The sequence below is a fragment of the Camelus dromedarius genome, chromosome 25, assembly GCF_036321535.1.
Source record: "Camelus dromedarius isolate mCamDro1 chromosome 25, mCamDro1.pat, whole genome shotgun sequence".
NCBI lineage: Eukaryota > Metazoa > Chordata > Mammalia > Artiodactyla > Camelidae > Camelus > Camelus dromedarius.
In genome coordinates, this window is record NC_087460.1 from 11,637,522 (window position 1) to 11,655,929 (window position 18,408).

The 18,408-nt window shown below is 40.5% G+C and overlaps 2 protein-coding genes across 3 annotated transcripts in view; one reads left to right on the forward strand and one right to left on the reverse strand.

Moving 5' to 3' along the window:
* PLCZ1 (phospholipase C zeta 1) overlaps nucleotides 1-3,387 on the reverse strand; it is a 35,936-nt gene extending 32,549 nt beyond the window's left edge. For both annotated transcript variants that reach the window (XM_031444029.2, XM_010988849.3), the window contains exon 1: nucleotides 3,214-3,387. In XM_031444029.2, the coding sequence (XP_031299889.1) occupies nucleotides 3,214-3,381 (168 nt within the window). In that variant the 5' untranslated portion in view covers nucleotides 3,382-3,387. The remainder of the gene's footprint in view (nucleotides 1-3,213) is intronic.
* Nucleotides 3,388-5,133: 1,746 nt separating this feature from the next.
* On the forward strand, nucleotides 5,134-6,208 carry CAPZA3 (capping actin protein of muscle Z-line subunit alpha 3). Its single transcript, XM_010988848.1, has one exon. It carries the CDS (start codon nucleotides 5,296-5,298, stop codon nucleotides 6,193-6,195), a length of 900 nt encoding a protein of 299 aa, XP_010987150.1. The 5' UTR covers nucleotides 5,134-5,295; the 3' UTR covers nucleotides 6,196-6,208.
* The last annotated feature ends 12,200 nt before the right edge of the window (nucleotides 6,209-18,408 follow it).

Consider the following 18,408-nt stretch of genomic DNA (forward strand, 5'->3'; position numbering starts at 1 on the left):
CACAGCTGGAATTTGCAGCTATTTCTCACCAGTCCCCTTCATGCATTGTACACTCAAGTCATGTTCGATTGCCTTCAGTTCCTTAACCACTTCCTGCACTGTTCTCTACACATATTGTTTTTCACTCCTCAAGGTCCAGCAAGAACGCCACGTCCACCATGGCATCTTTTATAAAAGCCCAACTTAAGTGTCTCCATCTGCTAAGATTCCCTATTAATGTTACCTATGAAATTTACTATAATCTACCTATAAAACAGTAATTTCTGTATTTCTTTTTCTCCTTATGAGAGATATAACACTTTCTTTTTTACAATCCAGTTTCTAACAGAGTGCTATGCACATACTATAGATTTAATAATGGTTGTTAACTGCTTAGAGAATTTGAAGATTTCAGATAGTCCTATAATAATGTAAATTTTTGAAATTAAAAAGGATAGGATTTCATACTCAGCCAACAATCAAGAGTATAATCTAAGATTAGCTATGTGGATTGAAATGACACATAATATTTCTTATAAAATAGCTCACATGCTACAAATTAAAGACAAGGATAAAAGCAATAAAGATTTTTTAATAAAGGGATTTAAAAAAAAAAAAAAGAATTGCTACTCAAGCCATGACCCAGTAATTAATTTTGTAAAAAGAAGTTTAGAATACTTCTCCAGGGTCATAAAGGTACATCTTCTTTACTCAAATTGTATAATAAAAATTCACCTTGTAAGAAAATAAATTCATGTCCGAATTTATGTCAGCTTCTTAGGAAATCAAGAAATGGAATGCAATTTTCTAAATTTTTCTGAACAGTCATGATTGATGTAGCTTCAACTAGTATTTATTGGATGCCGACTTTATGCCAAGTCTGGTACTAGGTACATTCACAAATGATATCTTATTTAATACTCAGAACAATCCTGCAAAATCAGTATTAGTATCCCCATTCTGCAGATTAAGACATTTGCTCAGAGGTTTCTGACTTGCCAACTATTACACAAATCGGATCGGACAGAGTAAAGAATCTCCAGGACCACTGAGCTTGTCGATAATAACAGCTCTGAGACACTGAGCTTTTTAGTGTGTGGCCACCAAAAAAAAAAAAAAAAAAGATTCATCATAATTCATTTTATTTGCTCTGGCTAAAAGGTGAACCCATGAAGTGTGGAAGGATTAGCAACAAAAGTGAAAAGCAAAAGAGTTATCCAACTCTTTTTCTTCTTAATCTCCTATCCAGAAAATTCAGCTGGCCAATACATCTTCCCTAAGCATACTACTGAATCAACATTTTAATGCACATACAGCAATTTAGCCTAAAGCAACAAATGATTTTCTATTACAGGGCCTTGGGTAATTATTTTTATAGGAAAGAATGGTTTATCATAATCAGCCTTATTTACATGCAATTTATGCTTCTAAAATACTTGAAGTCATTTTAAAGAGATCTTTGAAGTATTCTACGCAATCTCTGCCCCTCTAATTTTTATAATTAACATTGTTTTCATAGCTACTTTAAAAGGTTTTGCTAAACACCAAATAGACCTTCAGCCTTGCCACGTCCAAATAATCATAAATTTCAATTAATGAGCTATTTCTTTCCTTGTTAGAACAGGTGAGTATTCTACATAATGCTTTTTAATATTGTATGCATTTTACTCAAGTGCATTTCAAACAGCTATCTCTGTCCTGCAGGTAATTCACAGCAACTTGATCATCACTAAGTAAGGTTTACGGTATGTCACATTTGATACAGATTTAATACATTGCTACCTGTATATTGTGTTGAATGTGAATTGTATTAAACCAGAAAGCACACCGCTGTTTCTCCCTTTGGGCGGTACCACTGGGAGGAAATTCTGGGCGTAAAGGTCTTTCACAGAAACTTGCGTTCTTCAGGTATGGTATCAGACATGCACTGATTACTATTCTGATAGCTTATGGTAGCACAAGCTTCTTGGATTCACAAAAACAGCTCTGAATGTTTCGTCTTTTACTGCAGTTTCCTGAGTACAGCTTTTCTCTTTTGACCCTCCCCTTCGTGGTTAGTAAACACGAGGGCTAAACCTTACTGAGAACAATGCTTGTTGGGAAGTCCTTCTCCACGGGCCCCCTGTGTTTCTGCTCATTTTCTGAGCAGAGGCACCAACCACCTCTCTTCAGGACAAGCTTCTCAAGGCTGTTTACATACTGAAGGGATAATATCTCCCTCCAGAGTTAAGAGCAGGTTTGTTTACTGTCCGGGATAATAATGACAGTGACACCCTCCGGGGCCAAGATCAGACAAGCCCATAATAAAAGCTCTGGGCTTCTCAAACCTGAGGTCCCTCGCTGGTAATGCAACCCACCCACTGCAGGGGTCACCTGACCCTCCTCACATCACACTTTGGGAACTGGCACTTAGAGGGACGGCACGAAAATGCTGATACTCTGGCAACTGCTGTTTTTGTAACACGCTGTCTTTTTCCTCTGAACCGGAAGCATGTCTCTGCCAGCATCCCTGAAACTGTATCACGCCAACTGGTTAGCTCGCAGGTAAGGTAACAGGCTTCCCAGTTTGTGTTGGTTGGTAACAACTTCAGCATAGACTGTGTTATCTGGCTACTCACTTTGAAAAAACAAAGTGATATTCGGGACGTCTATCTTCCTAACTCTCTGGGTTGGCCAGTCTAGTATTCTTGCCCAGAAACCCGCCATCTTCCTAGTATGAAACTCATCTAATGTGTGGCTTCTTCTGATTTTATTCATGAGCTTTCCCTTCATCCACTAGTGACAGAACTGAGCCAGATTCCCTTCCTACTAATTCTTTAAACGGAGAACTTCCGGCATGACTTTCTACTTGGAGGCAAGTAAAATACAATTTCTCTGAAGATTATCCATCCCTTCTAGAAATCACTAGCATCCAAACAGTTTACTGTTTCATCATTGACGTGGTTTGCTCAGATTACCAGTCCTAATCTGATGTGAATATTCCTGTATTCTCAGCAGATTGTTCTAAACTGATAACCTGGTATTATTTCAAATAATGTCAACAATTCATTTTACCGCCCACCTAAATTCTCTCCGTGTTGATTATAAATATATTTAGCATAATTAATTGCTTTAATTCTTAAGAGATTAATTTTTCATATGTATTTTCTGCAGAAAGCATCCAAGTAGCTATCGATATGGTCCCATTCAGTCCTTTCTAGAGTGGGGTGGGCAGGGGGGCGGATATGATCTCACCTTAAAAATATATTTCATGTGAATATCATTGCACCGAATATTGAATTTTTCAAGTAATTTCTGAGTTTTTTCTAGGTTAATTTTTCCACCTTTAAAGTCATCCCGAATCATTGATAAAAACCATGTATGAAGCACAAAGAAGTTAAGGAAATTTTCATGGAACATCATTAAGTACTTAAAATGACTAAAGAATATTTTAGCTCCCTTCAGTTCAACATTTTTATTTTTTATTTTGAAAGGATATTCTATCCCATGCTTAACCGAGAAAACAATTTTATGATAAAAATATTTAAAACAAAACTGAGAAGGTACTATTCCGTCATTAAGTATGAAAGGGTATAACGCAATAAAATTTACAGGAAAAAAATAAAATTAACCTTTGAGAAATCAAGTTATTACTTGGGAAATACAGTCTATTGGCTGAAGACACGGACTAGAGACGCAGTTGGAATCAAGATCAAGATCTCTTGATCTCTCTCAGCGTTAGTTCCTGCATCTGAAAAGTGGTCAAATTAATACTTAGGGAAGGTGGGGCATTAAATGAGTTCATAGTGTATCACTGAACACGGTTTCTGCCACTGAGTGTTCATTAAACAGTAACCAGGTCTGACATAATTATAAGCACCACTACATTAGCCAAATGTCCAGCTACACACATGCCCCCAAAAGCAACATTTTAAGGACCACCCAAAAGAGTTAAAAATGCCATGGTGAGTGTATATTTGGCATGAAAGAGAAAACTAAAATAATCAAGCTTGTTTGTTATATACAAACTACAAAAATAAGGACACTTCAATTTGCAAAACTAAGGTTAAGAAAATTCATGTGACAGTCTATAAAATCATGCAAAGTACTGGTAAGAATTGTTCAACAATTACCTCAGTTTCAAATTGTTAGAACTAATGAGAGGTCCTTAAATTTAACGGTTAGGACTTAATATGGCAAAGCTCATGTCATTATAAGAAAAAGATAACAGAAAGCTAGGGGAACTCAGAAGAGCTCAGGACAGAAAGAGAAGGAAACAGTTTATACTTAAATGAGAGAAACTGAAGTTGAGGGCTGTTCAAAAAGAATGAGAAGTGAATCGAGGGAAAGGGGATAAATCCAAAGAAAGAAGAGGAATGAGGATCAGAAAGGACTTCTAAGTGGATATTTGTTCTCCATATTTTCATGACCTGTAGTTCCGTTTCTCCTCGCTTAGGAGTTTCTCCCCATTGTGAGTTGTCACAGGTTCCAAATATAATTAACTCTGCCTCTTTGCAGGAAAGAGATTTCTTGAAATTCATCGGCTATTGCCGCTGCCCCTTTTCTAGAGAGAAAGCAGAAAACACGCTGGTTTGTTGCTTTTGTTCTCCGGAGTTAGCTCACACCTAAATCCCACCAAAACCAAGCCTAAGGTGTGGTCCCTGCGCTTCACTGCCCTTGAAACTTTCTGGGCTTCTTGCTTATGTCCTGACCATCCCCAAACCCAACAGTGCTCATAAATGCGGCCTCCCGTGCCGTCTGACGTCATCCCACGAACTGCCATTGTATCTCATTTTATTTTCACTCTTTTGTTTAAACCCCTCAAACCTTTCAGCGTTAACGTGCTTCCGGTGGGCTGGGGGCAGGAATTCTGAGGGCCTGAGTACAAATCAATGCCACTGTGGCCCCCAAAGGTGTTAAGGGCTGCCAAACACTCTCTAGAAACTCGGGGCTGCTTCTCTAGGTCCCTGCCAACATAGAATGCACACAGAGACACACCACTTTTGAAGAAAGCTGTTCAGGAGGCTAAGTTCTTAAAAATCTTCAAAATACGGATAGCTGGTTGGCCGGGCACCAGGCTGTCAGGTGACTGTCATGTTTTTCTTTTGGTCTGAACATCCATTGTGAGCTCATCGGAAGTTCTGTGCCTCACGGAGAAAGCTTCTCTGTGACTTCATCAGGAGACTCAGAGCTTTGCCAGACAGTCTGTTTTCAGGGTCAGACATGGCCCTCGTAAGCTTGAATGTTTAACACCTTGATGGGAGAGGTGTCCCATGGAATGTTTTCTCGTCCTTTGAACACTCTATTTCAGAAGCTTTGCTTCTGCTGCAACCGAACATGTCACTTAGCGTTCTGAGTAGGAAAGAGAAAGAGAAAGTAATTCGCAGACTGTTGATACAGGCTCCTCCGGGGGAGTTTGTAAATGCTTTTGATGACCTCTGTCTGCTTATCCGTGATGAAAAACTCATGCACCATCAAGGTGAGTGTGCCGGCCACCAACACTGCCAGAAATACTCTGTACCACTCTGCATCGACGGAAACGCAGTGCTCCTGTCTCACCACAATGTCTTGGGGGACTACCGGTTTTTTGACTACCAGAGCAAACTTTCTTTCAAATTCGACCTGCTCCAAAACCAGTTAAAAGACATCCAGAGTCACGGCATCCTTCGGAATGAGACGGAGTACCTGAGGGCTGTTGTTCTGTGCGCCTTAAAACTGTACGTGAACGATCACTTCCCGTCGGGAAACTGCAACGTGCTGAGAAAGACGGTGAAAAGCAAGGAGTTCTTGATCGCTTGCATTGAGGATCACAGCTACGAAACAGGCGACTACTGGAACGGCCTTTGGAAATCGAAATGGATTTTCCAGGTAAACCCATTTCTAACCCAGGTGACCGGAAGGATTTTTGTACAAGCTCACTTCTTCAGGTGTGTCAACCTTCACGTTGAGATCTCCAAGGACCTGAAAGAAAGCTTGGAGGTAGTTAACCAAGCTCAGCTGGCTCTAAATTTTGCGAGGCTTGTGGAAGAGCAAGAGAATACATTTCAAGCTGCTGTCTTAGAAGAATTACAGGAGTTATCAAACGAAGCCCTGAGAAGAATTCTACGGAGAGATCTTCCAGTGACCCGCACGCTTATCGACTGGCAGAGGATACTCTCTGACTTGAATCTGGTGATGTACCCTAAGCTGGGATATGTCATTTATTCAAGAAGTGTGTTATGCAACTGGATAATATAAAGGACCGCTCCTGAGAATCGTCTTGACCTGATTTAGCTGTGTTTCAGGGGTGGGGGTGGGGGCGGTTATTGTCCTAAAGTGGAGAAGCCACTAGAGCTGCCTATCCCTTGCCAAACGCAAGTTTAAATTAGGGAAACGTGTAACAAATAATTTTATTCAAGAGTATTTGCCAGTAAGTCAAAGAAAAGGTGATGGAAATGTTTCATGGTGGTGACCGTCATAAAACCAGAAACATTTATTGGCACCTAAAATGGCTTTAAAGACTGTGGCACCTCAGAAGTATTATAGGGGTGGCCAGGGTTAAGGTGGTGTGTGTGTGTGTGTGTGTGTGTGTCTAGGAATGACTTTTGACTTTCTTTTAATTGAAGAAGGTACACAAATGAATACTACACCTAATTCAGTTCAGTCCTACACTCATCCCAGAGGGGTTAAGATTTCAGTAAGTGACATTAGGGTTGGATGTTCCATGAAACTAACAGATACCAAAAATCTAGTTCATATGAAGGACTATTGGATCCACGGCCACCCTCACCCCACCCCACCCCCACACACAGGAACTGGGATTAATCACACCCCCAGGTTTTTCTGACACCTAATATGGTCTCCAAAGAATCAACTGGAAGGCCTGACTTCCAGCTCTTGTGAAGGCATCACTGTAAGCATTAATAAGTGCTCATTCCAGGCCAGGCCCTGTGCCAAATGATCTGCACAGAAGTTTTCATCATTAGGCTGCTACTAGTAGTAACTCCATCTTACACGAGAAAGATCTGAGATTTGAGTTGTTTAATTCATCCAGGCACACAGTAAGGGCTGGGTGTGTCTGACCCCAGAACTCATGCTCTGAGTTAACCTCTCGGGTATTGCAGCTCTCCTTGGAGCTGTGAACGCTGCACTACTGTGATTTACAAGCATTCCACCCACAGGACATCCCCAAGGAAACTGGAACTGATGGACTGCTTGCCGCTCTCTAGCCAAGCAGCTCCCTCTCGCTGGTCCCCACAGTGTTACTGACCACTTGTGTCTGCTCGCAAAGAATTCCGCATCTAAGCCCCTCTAATAAGACTGTAGTCCAGCAGCACATGGGCCCGAGCACCACCCCCGCCCCAACTCGACATCCAACTAATCTGGGAAGCAAAGTGCTCTGTAGTTGGGATCCATGCAATTGAGAAAAGGTCTAGTTCTACTTAATAAACATGGGAGCAGACAGGATCCTATGCAAAAATTTCTAATTCTTAAACCTCTCTTCCTCAACTGGTGGTTCTTAGAGACTCTCAGGAGAATTACCAAGGGTGTATCTTTAAAACTACAACTCCCCAGTACCTACCCTCAGATGCTGGCTTGGTGGGTCAGAAAATCCACGTCTTTAACAATTATTGGTGATGACTCAGACACAAGGGGCTCTAGGACTACATTTTAAGATACATCGTTCTAATCTTAAAGTAACACCTCTCTGCCTTCTACTTATAATTACAATTATTTCCTATAAAACTATTGCCCATTGAAGGACATTTCTACTACTTCACTCGATGCACCATGCACAGACTGAGACCAGACCTTTATCTGTCATGTTAAATATTAAGAAAAACACTTTCTAAAGAAAAGCAGCCAAGAAAATTGTTCTCATTGCACTAAAATCTGACAAATTCTTTAGCAAAAATTTGAATTGACATGATGATTATATATGTACGTGTTGATTTTCCAGATTATTCCAGAATAGGACTCAGTGGTTTATGAGACAATCACAGAGGCACTTAGCTCCCACTCTAATAAAAGATTTTTAAAATAATATTTATTGGTATTTCTGGATAGAAAAGTCACATGTACAAATCATAGAAAATGCTTAAAATATAAAGCACGTTGGCCTATTTCCTTCTATCCAATTTTTATGGAATTGTTTTAAATATTAAGGATATACAGCATATAAAACTTTGTATCCTGTTCTTTTTATATAACCTCCTATATCATAAATGTGATCCCATGTCATTAAGACTCCGTTAGCACATAATTTAAATTATTTACATGATATTCATATTATTCATGCACCATAACAAGACAACCATTTCTCTGTTCATACATAATTTAAAATTTTAGCACTTTATTTCTGTTATTAATCAGGCTATTGTATCTCTGTGCATAAAGCTTTGTCCACATGGCATGCTATTTCTCTACAGAGAAACTCCCTAGGATTATATATTGAAAAGATACAAACATATTAATGCTCTTAATACATATTGTTAAATTGCTTTCCAAAAAGATTTAACCATTTATAATCCTGTCAGTAGCAAAAGAGAGTGTCTACTTTGGGACATAGTGGTCTTGGCAATAGTGAACATCAAGTTTTTTCTTTAATAGGTGACAAATCTTAAAACAGAAAAATAAAAAACGGTATTTCACTAAGTTATGCTACACTAATCCTAAAAGCATTCCCACAACGATATTATTTAATAGTTATTTTCTTTAGATGGAGGCTGGCATAGTTAGGAAAACCTACAGTTATCGCCTTTTCTCTGTACCTTTATCACACTCACACACACACACACATACGTGCTCGTATATAAACCTACACTATGAATCCGTATCCATCACACGTGCCTAGGCATATATATACACACATACAAGAAAAATGCTTCTCATCCTGAGGATTCAGTGTGATTTTTTTTTAATATTCCAGTTTTCTCTCCGCCCTAATCCCATTCCCAGCTGGAATGTAAGCTCCATCAGAATGTGGATCTTGTCTGTCCCAAGTATCTAGTCCATTATTGTCTGTCGTATGGTAGGTACTCAATGAATGAACGAGTGAATAAACCAGGATAACAGACACATGAAGTGTGGTAGATTTAACTGGCCTTAAGATTTTGTAAACCATAAATGACTGCTGTCCATTTAAGGGCCACGCACTCCGCTGCGGCAGACTCCCAAGGCTGATGTTAGGACCCTTGGTTCTAAGGCAGGTGATGGCATTCTGTAGCCGCTATTGGCTGCCTCCTGCGCTGGTGAAAATCTCTGCTCTTTTCCCACTCAAAATGGAGAGAGATCTTGCCTCCAACAAGTTTAAGGAAACCAAGTTCTCCAAAAAGTTACATACAGTATTTTTTTTTCAATTTTACATGATCCTCTTCAAAGATTTTTTTTGCCCTTCCCTCTGGGGTGCTGGTCCAGAGCACTAGTTGAATGACCACATCATGCTCTTCTCAAGCAGAGATCCTTGGAGGGGGTGTACATCCTTCAACTTTCCCGTGTCGGGGTGAGTCCCTTCCATTTCCAGGACATGCCTCACCCTCAGGCTTATCTTGAGGTTAAAACAGGCTTCAGTCTTCTTCCTTCGTTGGAACTTTCACCACAGTGAACACATTGTATCTCTAATTCTGCCTTGGAAGTTTTCCACTCTAATTTAAATGTTAGATGTGTGTGTTTACCCTGTTCCTCTTAATATACTAAAGGAGGGGATTTTTGTTTCATTCATGCACATCATAGTGGAAATCTATGAAATTTTGAGTCAGATATCTAAGTTCACGTCCCGATTCTACCCATCACTACTTTTGTGACATTAGGCAAGATTAAAAGACATGACTTCTTTGACACACAGTTGTTCCATTTGTTAAATGGGGGTTAAATGCATGATATTTTACATATACTGTGTGAGCACTTCCATCAGTCTCTCAGGTTGGCCAGAGCTTCACAAGCAGTATTTCCTAAAGACAAGGGGAAGTGTCTGAGAGCATCATTCCTCAGTCCAACTAAGCTCTCCACCTTTCAGGAATTCTAGTTTACAAAAACCTCTGATTTGGAAGGGCACCTTTGCATTTTAAAAATCTTTCATAGTGTCTGGCACATGATAAGAATATAACCCCCATGCTATATTTCCCTGTCAGCTCATTCTCAGTGTCTTATTATATGCCAAATGGACACAGATCCCTTAAGGAGGCTCCAGGGACAAGATCTGTTTTCAAATTTAATGAGTCTATGTCCCAACAGGAAACATAACACATACAGATAGGATAGTTCAAAGAAAGTATAATGAAGGGATTTTCCACAAAGATATGGGAACACAGGGACAGTGACATAACGTGAGAGCAGTTTACATCTTTAGGTCAAGGTTAGGGAATGATCACTAGAACCTGCAAGGAGAAGTCAGTACAATGGGTCATCAGAAGAAGGCTGTCACCTTCTGTGGAGGAAAACTCCAGCCCAAGGAGACCCCTCAGGAAGAGAGCCCAGGGCAGAAATGCTTTCCTCCTTCTCCAGCTTCTGTTGGCAAACCCAATGGAAAACCAGAGGGCGAGGAAGTCTATTAATACACTTCATGCACATTCGCCTCCCAAGGCCAGTAGTAGGGGGTATGAAGGGTGACGGGAACCAAATGGATCTGGAGGGGCAAATGGAAGGTACTAGATACACATTTATTCCAAATCTTATTTCTGATATCATAGAGTGCTGTTGTTTTAGTAAGATGAACACCTGGCATTTACTAAGTCTATTTCATCCTTTTGTCCATTTAGAAATGTCATTGTTTTAAATAAATATATTTTGTAGCGCTACAGAAGAGATATGTTTGGAAGGATTTCAAGTAATTTTTCTGTATATTTCAGTCCCTTTCAACTCCCTTGACAAGGACAATCTCTTCTAAGGTTATAAATGCAACAGCTTTCCTGAATTAATTTTATTACATTAATATAATGCTTATCTCCCTAGTCACTCTTTATTCTTATTTTAGAATATGTAAAGTGCCCTCACTCTGCAAGCATCAGGTTTATCCTCCAAATTCATATGAACAAAAACAAATTTATGGTGTGAACAGGATTTACTAATGGGACAGATTTCCTTTTTTTGTTTTCTTCATTCGCTAGGAATGTGATCTGTGACCCTAACAGCAGCAAACGCAGCCCTCAGTTCAGAGACAGTCCTGGCGTGAGAGAGTGAAGTAAGGGGAAAATTCCATAAACACTGTATTTTTCAGCAGAGATACTTGAACAGTACCCTAATGTTCCCTAATGAGTATTTCCCACATTTACTTCACTATTTCTTTTTATATCTCATTCTTGGGTAGACGATCTTCAACCCAACAGCTCAACTTCTCCTGGATTTATAAAAAAAATAACAGTAAAGGAAAACCAGGACTCCTTTGCCAAACTATTGTAGCAGAACAAATGCTTAAAGTTCAAGAAGAGTCTGCAGTGTTTGTGCGGAATTAAACTCAACCATGTCTAGTGCTGGTACTCACATGTCAAACTGATCTCTTCAGGATTTCTAGAAATCCTTATGGAGTGCCATAATTTCTCATGGAGAGACCTCAAGATATAAGAGAAGAAAATCTGATGACAGTGGCTCCTTGTAGTTACATGGTACCATTCGATACATTTTGTTGGGACTCCCGTTGACTCCCAGTGCACATCTACTCTCAGGGAATTTGACTATGGAGAATCTGAATTAAGCTGCATTAACTTACTTACTAGCTTGGTCCAGGATGTACTTATAAACACCCACAGTCACACTGCGTTCACTTCACCCAGGATACCTCATATCAAACCCTTCTGGACCTTGTAGCACAGTCTGACCTGGCTAACCAACCCATACATCTGTTTCAGCTTCCTCCTTTCTTTCTAAGGGACCGGACCGTAATCCCAAGAGCCTCCTTATGTTACTGCAAATTTATTTAATGCTCCTCCAAAATTCTTTTGCAGAAGATTTTCACTGACCTTTTGCTAATTCTGCTTCCTTTTTATCTTCCCATCACTCAGTTCCTTCTTTTAAATTAATCTTCAAACAGTGGTTCTTTATAGATGTATGCCAGAGGAAAAGGCTTCTTATGTTACTGACTTTGGTGATCCCCTTACACAGTCTGGAACAAAATGAGTGTTTAGTATATATTTATTTAAATATGTAGTTGGAGGGTTAAATGAATGAATACATTGAAGGAAGAAAATAAACTCTATTGTTGTTTCCTTTAAATAGATATCTTTTCCACTAAGTGCTGCTTGTTTTTGTTTTGTTTTATTAATGGGAGGCCACTGATCTATCATTTAAGTGGCCACCCAATTCTTCTTTTGAGGGGTGGGGGTGGGGAGGGGAGGTATAATTAGGTTTATTTATTTGTTTTATTTATTTTATTATTTCTTTAACGGAGGTACTGAGGATTGAACCCAGGACCTCGTGTGTGCTAAGCATGCACTCTACCACTAAGCTGTTATCGTCCCCTCCACAAAGTATTTTAAGTTTCAAAGCATCAAGAGATGAATGTCAATCTGCAAATGCAGGGACAATGGATGTCCTAAGGTTTAAAAAGAAGTGCCTGGGATTCCATAGACAAACAGGTTCAAAAATGCTGTATATGCCCCTACTTGGAGAGTCTCAATATACATTAACATATTTAAGATCCAGAGTCTGCCACTAAAAAAATTATTCAGTTGAGTATTTTCTGGAATCATTTTTGAGTCCTCCCCCTTCCCCTCACCACCCATATCTAATCTATCTGCAGGGTCTATGAATTTGACCTCTGAAAGAGGATCTGTCTCCTTCCCTCCACCACAGCTGCTATCACGCTAGCCCACGGCACCATCCTGTCTCGCAGGAGCCCTGCAACATTCTCCTAATTGCAATCTGCTTCCACTACTGGTCTCTTATAACCATTCCAACAAAATAGCCAAAACAAGCTTTTAAAAACGTAAATTGATTTCTTGCTTATTCCTAAAGCATACAAATGGGTTTAACGTTCTTAAAGTCCTGCCTTCACCTACTGGTCTGAATGGCCTTCCGACCTCTAACCCAAGCCCCACTCTCACACCTTACCTACCACCACTGTCCTCCTCGCTGACCACTCTTCTGTCCACCAGGCCTCCCTCTCTGCCTTTTCCTTGCCAAGCTCTTTGCTACCCAAGGGACTTTGTACCTGAAGTCTCCTCTGCCTGAAACCACATCTTTCATCTCTTCTCAGCATGAGCATCTCTTCATCCTTTGAGCCTCAGCTCAAACATCGTCTTTCTGGCGCCCCTCTCAAGAACTGGCCCTTCCCAGTTCTCACCACATCACCAGCTTTATTTCCTCGATAGTCCTCATCACCATATGAATTTTTTAAATTCTGATTTTTTACACTAAAATACCAACCCAATGGGGGCAGCAACCTTGTTTGTCTTATTTACCAGAATATCCTCAGTGCCTAAATAATGCCTGGCACATGGTAGGGAATAAATATTTGCTGGACAAATATGTTTATTCAGGGGAACTTCTTTCAAGTAAAGTTTACCAACATTTCACAGACACAGAAAGTCTAGCGTAGGCTGAAAAGTGATCATTTTACATAAGAGGGCTATGCATATTTGCAGGGAGTTAAGAATTTCTATTCATATAAAATGGGCTTTGTAATTTGACATAAAAATTCGACACGTACTCAGAAGTCCATTACAGAGTGTATGTCAAGGCTATTCAGTGAGGGTTTTTTATCTACTATGTTAATATGTTTTCATTAGCCATTCTGTGTTCTAATTCTGCAAAGAATTCTCCTTTATGCTGGGTGTTTCTTTACAACTGATTTCATTCATGTCTTGAAAAATTCATGTTTAAGACTCCTGCTGGTAAGCCCTCACGAGTTTAGAAATAGTTTGAAGAGGTTCAGAGTAACTTTGGCTTTGGTTTTGGTTTCTGACTGAGCGACTGCCACCATCATACAGCTTTATTTCTTCTTTTATATACTGGGAAACTGACACGAGGCCCTGAGAATTTGAGTGCCTTTTTCAGAATCATGCCACTTTAATTAACACGACAGTCCTGATCCAGGTTGTTTTCACGTTTCGTTCTATTTTCCCTAAGTCCGTAAGACAGAAACTAGGAGGAGTATGTATGTCGGGCTGGAGCCAGATGAGCCTGAGCAACACCTAATTTCAGGGGGAAGCTGGGGAAGACCCACTCCCGTTTCTATTACAGTAAACAGCTGGTTAGCTGTTCATTGTGACAGGGGTGGAAACAGAGGCCAATTATATTTCCCCTTTACCTTCTGATAATTGGAGGAACTTGTCCTAACAAAGGAAATCTTAATAGCTCCATTCCCATTTATATGGCCAAGTTGCCTGCAAGTGGATATTGTCCAAAAAAAAGAAAAAGGAAAGAAACCTCTACAACCTCTTAATAAATCAAGTTAACACTAATGCTCCTAATTTTAACAGATCTTTTAAAATTATCTTCATGGGGTTGATGAATGGTAAAATTACACAGGTCTTGAGTGGGAAGCTATAAAGAAGAAAAGTAAATCTTAGCCTTATTCTGCTAAAACACACACAGTTTGACACAAGAAGCAGCTTAAGTCAGCCAAAAGAGGACAGCAGTCCTAATTAAAAAGTGGGCAAAGTATATAAACAGGCAATTTACAGAACAGGGAAGCCAAAACACCTATGAAGAAGAGCATATGTAATAATCAAGAAGTGCAAATCAAAACCACCGTTAGTTTGATGTGACACCTATTAAAAAAGGCAAAAAAATTAGAAGTCAGTTTAAGTAAATTATGGTAAAGATGTGCGTGTTTGTATTGTACAAGTGTGTGCGTGCACCTGCGCATGTACGTGTGTGTACGTGCACGTGTTTGTGTGTGTAGGAACTCTCCTACATGACTGCTGGAGGGAAATTAGACAAAAGCTGCCATTCTCGAGAGCAATCTGGCAAACTGAAAGTATGCATGCCCTGTGACTTAGCAATTCTTTTCCTGGGTGTATTTCCTGCCAAAATTCTCACACTTGTCTGGAAGGAAACACGTACAAGGATGTTCACTGCAGTGTTGTTTGTGGTGGCAGGAAGATCATCGCAATGTAGAAGTCCACCACTGATGGATTAAGAGGTAACTGTGGTACATGCACACCAAGGAGCACCCCGGGCGGCTGCAAATATTGGGCCAAATGTGCCCAGGATACATGCGTGGGTGGTCAAAGCGCACTGCTGGATAACAGAGAGTAAGACACAGTGTGATTTCTATCACAATAGCATGCAGAAATTAAAAATAGGTGCTCCCAGTAATACACATTTCTCAAGAACATATTTTTTCAAATACATGTTAAATGTATTTGAATAGCTTCCTGTGCAGGAAACAAATAAAAAAGCAATAATAAACAAACCAGAAAGAAACAACCCCAAGCACAAAAAGAGGAACATAAAAGAAAAACAAACAGAAGTAAAAAAGAGTTTTACTTCTTCAGAAGAAGCAGGAACTTAAAGCCCCCAGAGATGAATAGAGATGCCTCCCCCAAAATTACACTCCCCTCCCCTCACGCCCCAGGGTTTGGAAGGCACCACACTTGGCCTCCAGCTCTTGTCCCCGTGAAAGGTCTGCAGGAGTAAGACTGAGGCCAAGGACAGGGGAAGGCTGAGCTCTGGACAAACTCAGAAATGCCATTCACGCGTCTGAGGTCGGATTCCTCAAGATAAGCACGAACTGGGTTTGGAAAAGCAAGTCCATCTCTGTCTTTGTCCAGGGCGGTGACTGGAAAAGGTGAGCTTGGCTCTACAAGCCGCCACGGGTACCCTTGTTTAGGAGAGACTGAAAAGAGGCCAGGACTTGTAAGCGGTGTAGGGTTCTAACTGGCAACTTGGAAAGTCAGTGTATTTCTTGCCAGGTCAGAATATTATGAAAGTCAGACCAGAAGGATACAGCATAGCTTTACCGTGAGGGGCGCAAAATTGTAACAATTTTCTGTGTAATAAAAGTGGTTGGTCGAGTACATCAATGACCTGCTTCTCCAGTTTCCCTCATTCTGATCCTCAGTTTTATTCACCTCTACTCTACCTTGTTGCCTCACGTAGCCTTCTGATGGTGAAGAAAATAAGCAGAAAGAAGTTGCTGAACTATTCATTTTTCAAATTTTTACTTATTGGAGTTCGACGAATGTGTCAGAAAAAGCAAAACCACCAAGATAAAATCCATTTCTCTTTAAGCAGAGTGCTGCTTTCGAAGGACTTTAGCTGTAAAATTATTAGTGATATTTTTCTGGGAAATGACAGTATAACAGAAAATGAGTTGATGCTTTTCAAATAGGTGTTGGAGATGCCTTGAAGCCCCTGCCACACAATCACACACGTCCTCAGGATGCCCTGGAGTTTCTGGCACAAAGAACAGACAGCGCAAGACTTGCTATTAGACGGCCAATTTACATCTACCCTGATATACATGATTCAGGGGAATACAGTGCATTTTGACAGTTAATACTGCAGCAGTGGAAAATATTATGGGCATCCCCGGAGCCAAACTCAAAATATATGCAATAACTTTTAAAGCATATTATTAAAATATGGCTCTTATGCACTGAAGCCGAAGGGAGTTTGGAATGGCTGTGGTGAAAAAAAAATGCCTCCTGGAGTCAGCAGAATGCAGGAGGTTCCCTTGCAACCCCTCCGTCATCGCCATCTCTCTAAATCCAGAGTTAGAAATCTGTGGATGCTGTCAAATATATATACGCCCCTCTTCTGCATTCTCACCCTATCAGCTTCCTCCTGGCAAAGGAGGAGCTTCACATGGTGCCAACAGTAGACTCTTTCCAAAGGTCTACAGAGCAGGAGAATATCTAAACCAAACTGAATCCATCTACCATTGGCGAATCAAAGCATGAACCGCACCCTGTAAGGCTGGCCTTTTGACTTGAATTTACTTTCCACCAATATATTCTACAGGTCACTGTCCTGAAAACACTCCAGTCCCAGGAACTGTAGAACTAGAAAGGCAATATGAGTAATGGAATCGGCTCTCCTGGAGCTCAGAACCTTGACGGAGCAGTGCTAAGGAAACAGGGGAATGACTGTATGTCAAACAACTAGTGTCCTTATAAAGAGTGACAGTTATTATTCAGTGATGGAACTTCACGTTTCCTATCATTTGGAGATAATTTTAAAGGAGAAAGTTATTGAGCAATTAGTCAGTATCTTTGCTCTTGGCTCCTACAGATCCAAACAATGAAAGGAATGAAAAAGTAGTATTTCCCTTCATGGGAAGCAGAGTTTTAAATTCTGGAATCCTTTGTCCCCAAATTAACTGGTTGTTTTATTTTGTTTCCTTCTGATTCAGATCCAGAGGAAGTAAATTAAGTTGGCTCATCCCCAAGAGGCAGAAGGTGATGGGTTTTGTGTTTTGAAGGGAGAAACAAGTGTGGCTAATGAAAATCTAGCAGAGAGGGTGCACTATTTCTATCACAGGCAGGAAGCGTCAGGAGCACTGAGAGGGCGGCTTATGCAGCCAGAGGAAGAATCACTCCCAACCCCAACTATGTGACTGAAATTGGACATTCCACTTCTCTTGCATTTACGTGTCAAGATTCCATTCCCATCCGTTTCAGGAAAGTAAACTAGGGGATGGTTTACAAGAAATCTGAATTTTAAAAGGCCCTTCCAATGACTTATGCTATGAACTGCTGGACAGAATATTTGATATTTTTCAGTCTTATGAAAAGCAAGAATATTTCTTCATTCTGTTAATATTTATGAAGCCCATTCTTTGTGCCAGACCCTGCGTTAGACACTAGAAGCACAAAAAGAAATAGGACACTGTTCCTGTTCCTGAGTAAGTCCCAGCTGAGTAAGAGATGTTGGCGTGCAAAGAACTAATTACATAATAAGTAGAGTCATAAACTGAGCACTCGAGGGGAGGGGACAGAGGAGAGAAACAAAACCCTCCTTAAGGAAGTTAGGGAATGCAGATCCTGCCATGACCCCCGCCAGGACTGGAGCACTGTTTCCCAGCACCTCGCACTAATGCAGGACAACTCTGCTTTGCCCTGACTGCATCCGCAGTTCCCTTCCCTTTCCTAACCCAGGAACAGGCAAACTTCTTCTGAAAGGGCTGGATAGTATGTATTTTAGAAATAAGTAAAATATAAATATAAATATAATACATCAATATTTGCATTTAAAAACTGTAAGAACCATTGTGACTTAGTGTAGGGCCATATACAAGCAGGGTGTGGGCCCGCTGTGGTTTGCTGCACCTGCCCCACCCATAAAAGCTCTCCTCTCCTGCTCCCGGCGGGTGTTGATTCCAAGAGGACTGCCCACCAAACACCCTGCAAGCAAGTCTGTCTCAGAGTTTGCTTCCTGGGAACGCAACAACTTAACAAAGGAAGAGCTAACCGAAAATGTTGATTTTACCTACGCTCTGTCATCCTAGGAAATAGAGATGGCTAATCCTCCCTGCTTTTTCTCTTCCCCAAACCCCCACGCTATTGTGTTCCAGGAAAGGACCTCCTGTGA

Coding starts and splice junctions, on each gene's coding strand:
- CAPZA3 (XM_010988848.1), top strand. CDS start 5,296: ATGTCACTTAGCGTTCTGAGTAGGAAAGAGAAAGAGAAAGTAATTCGC.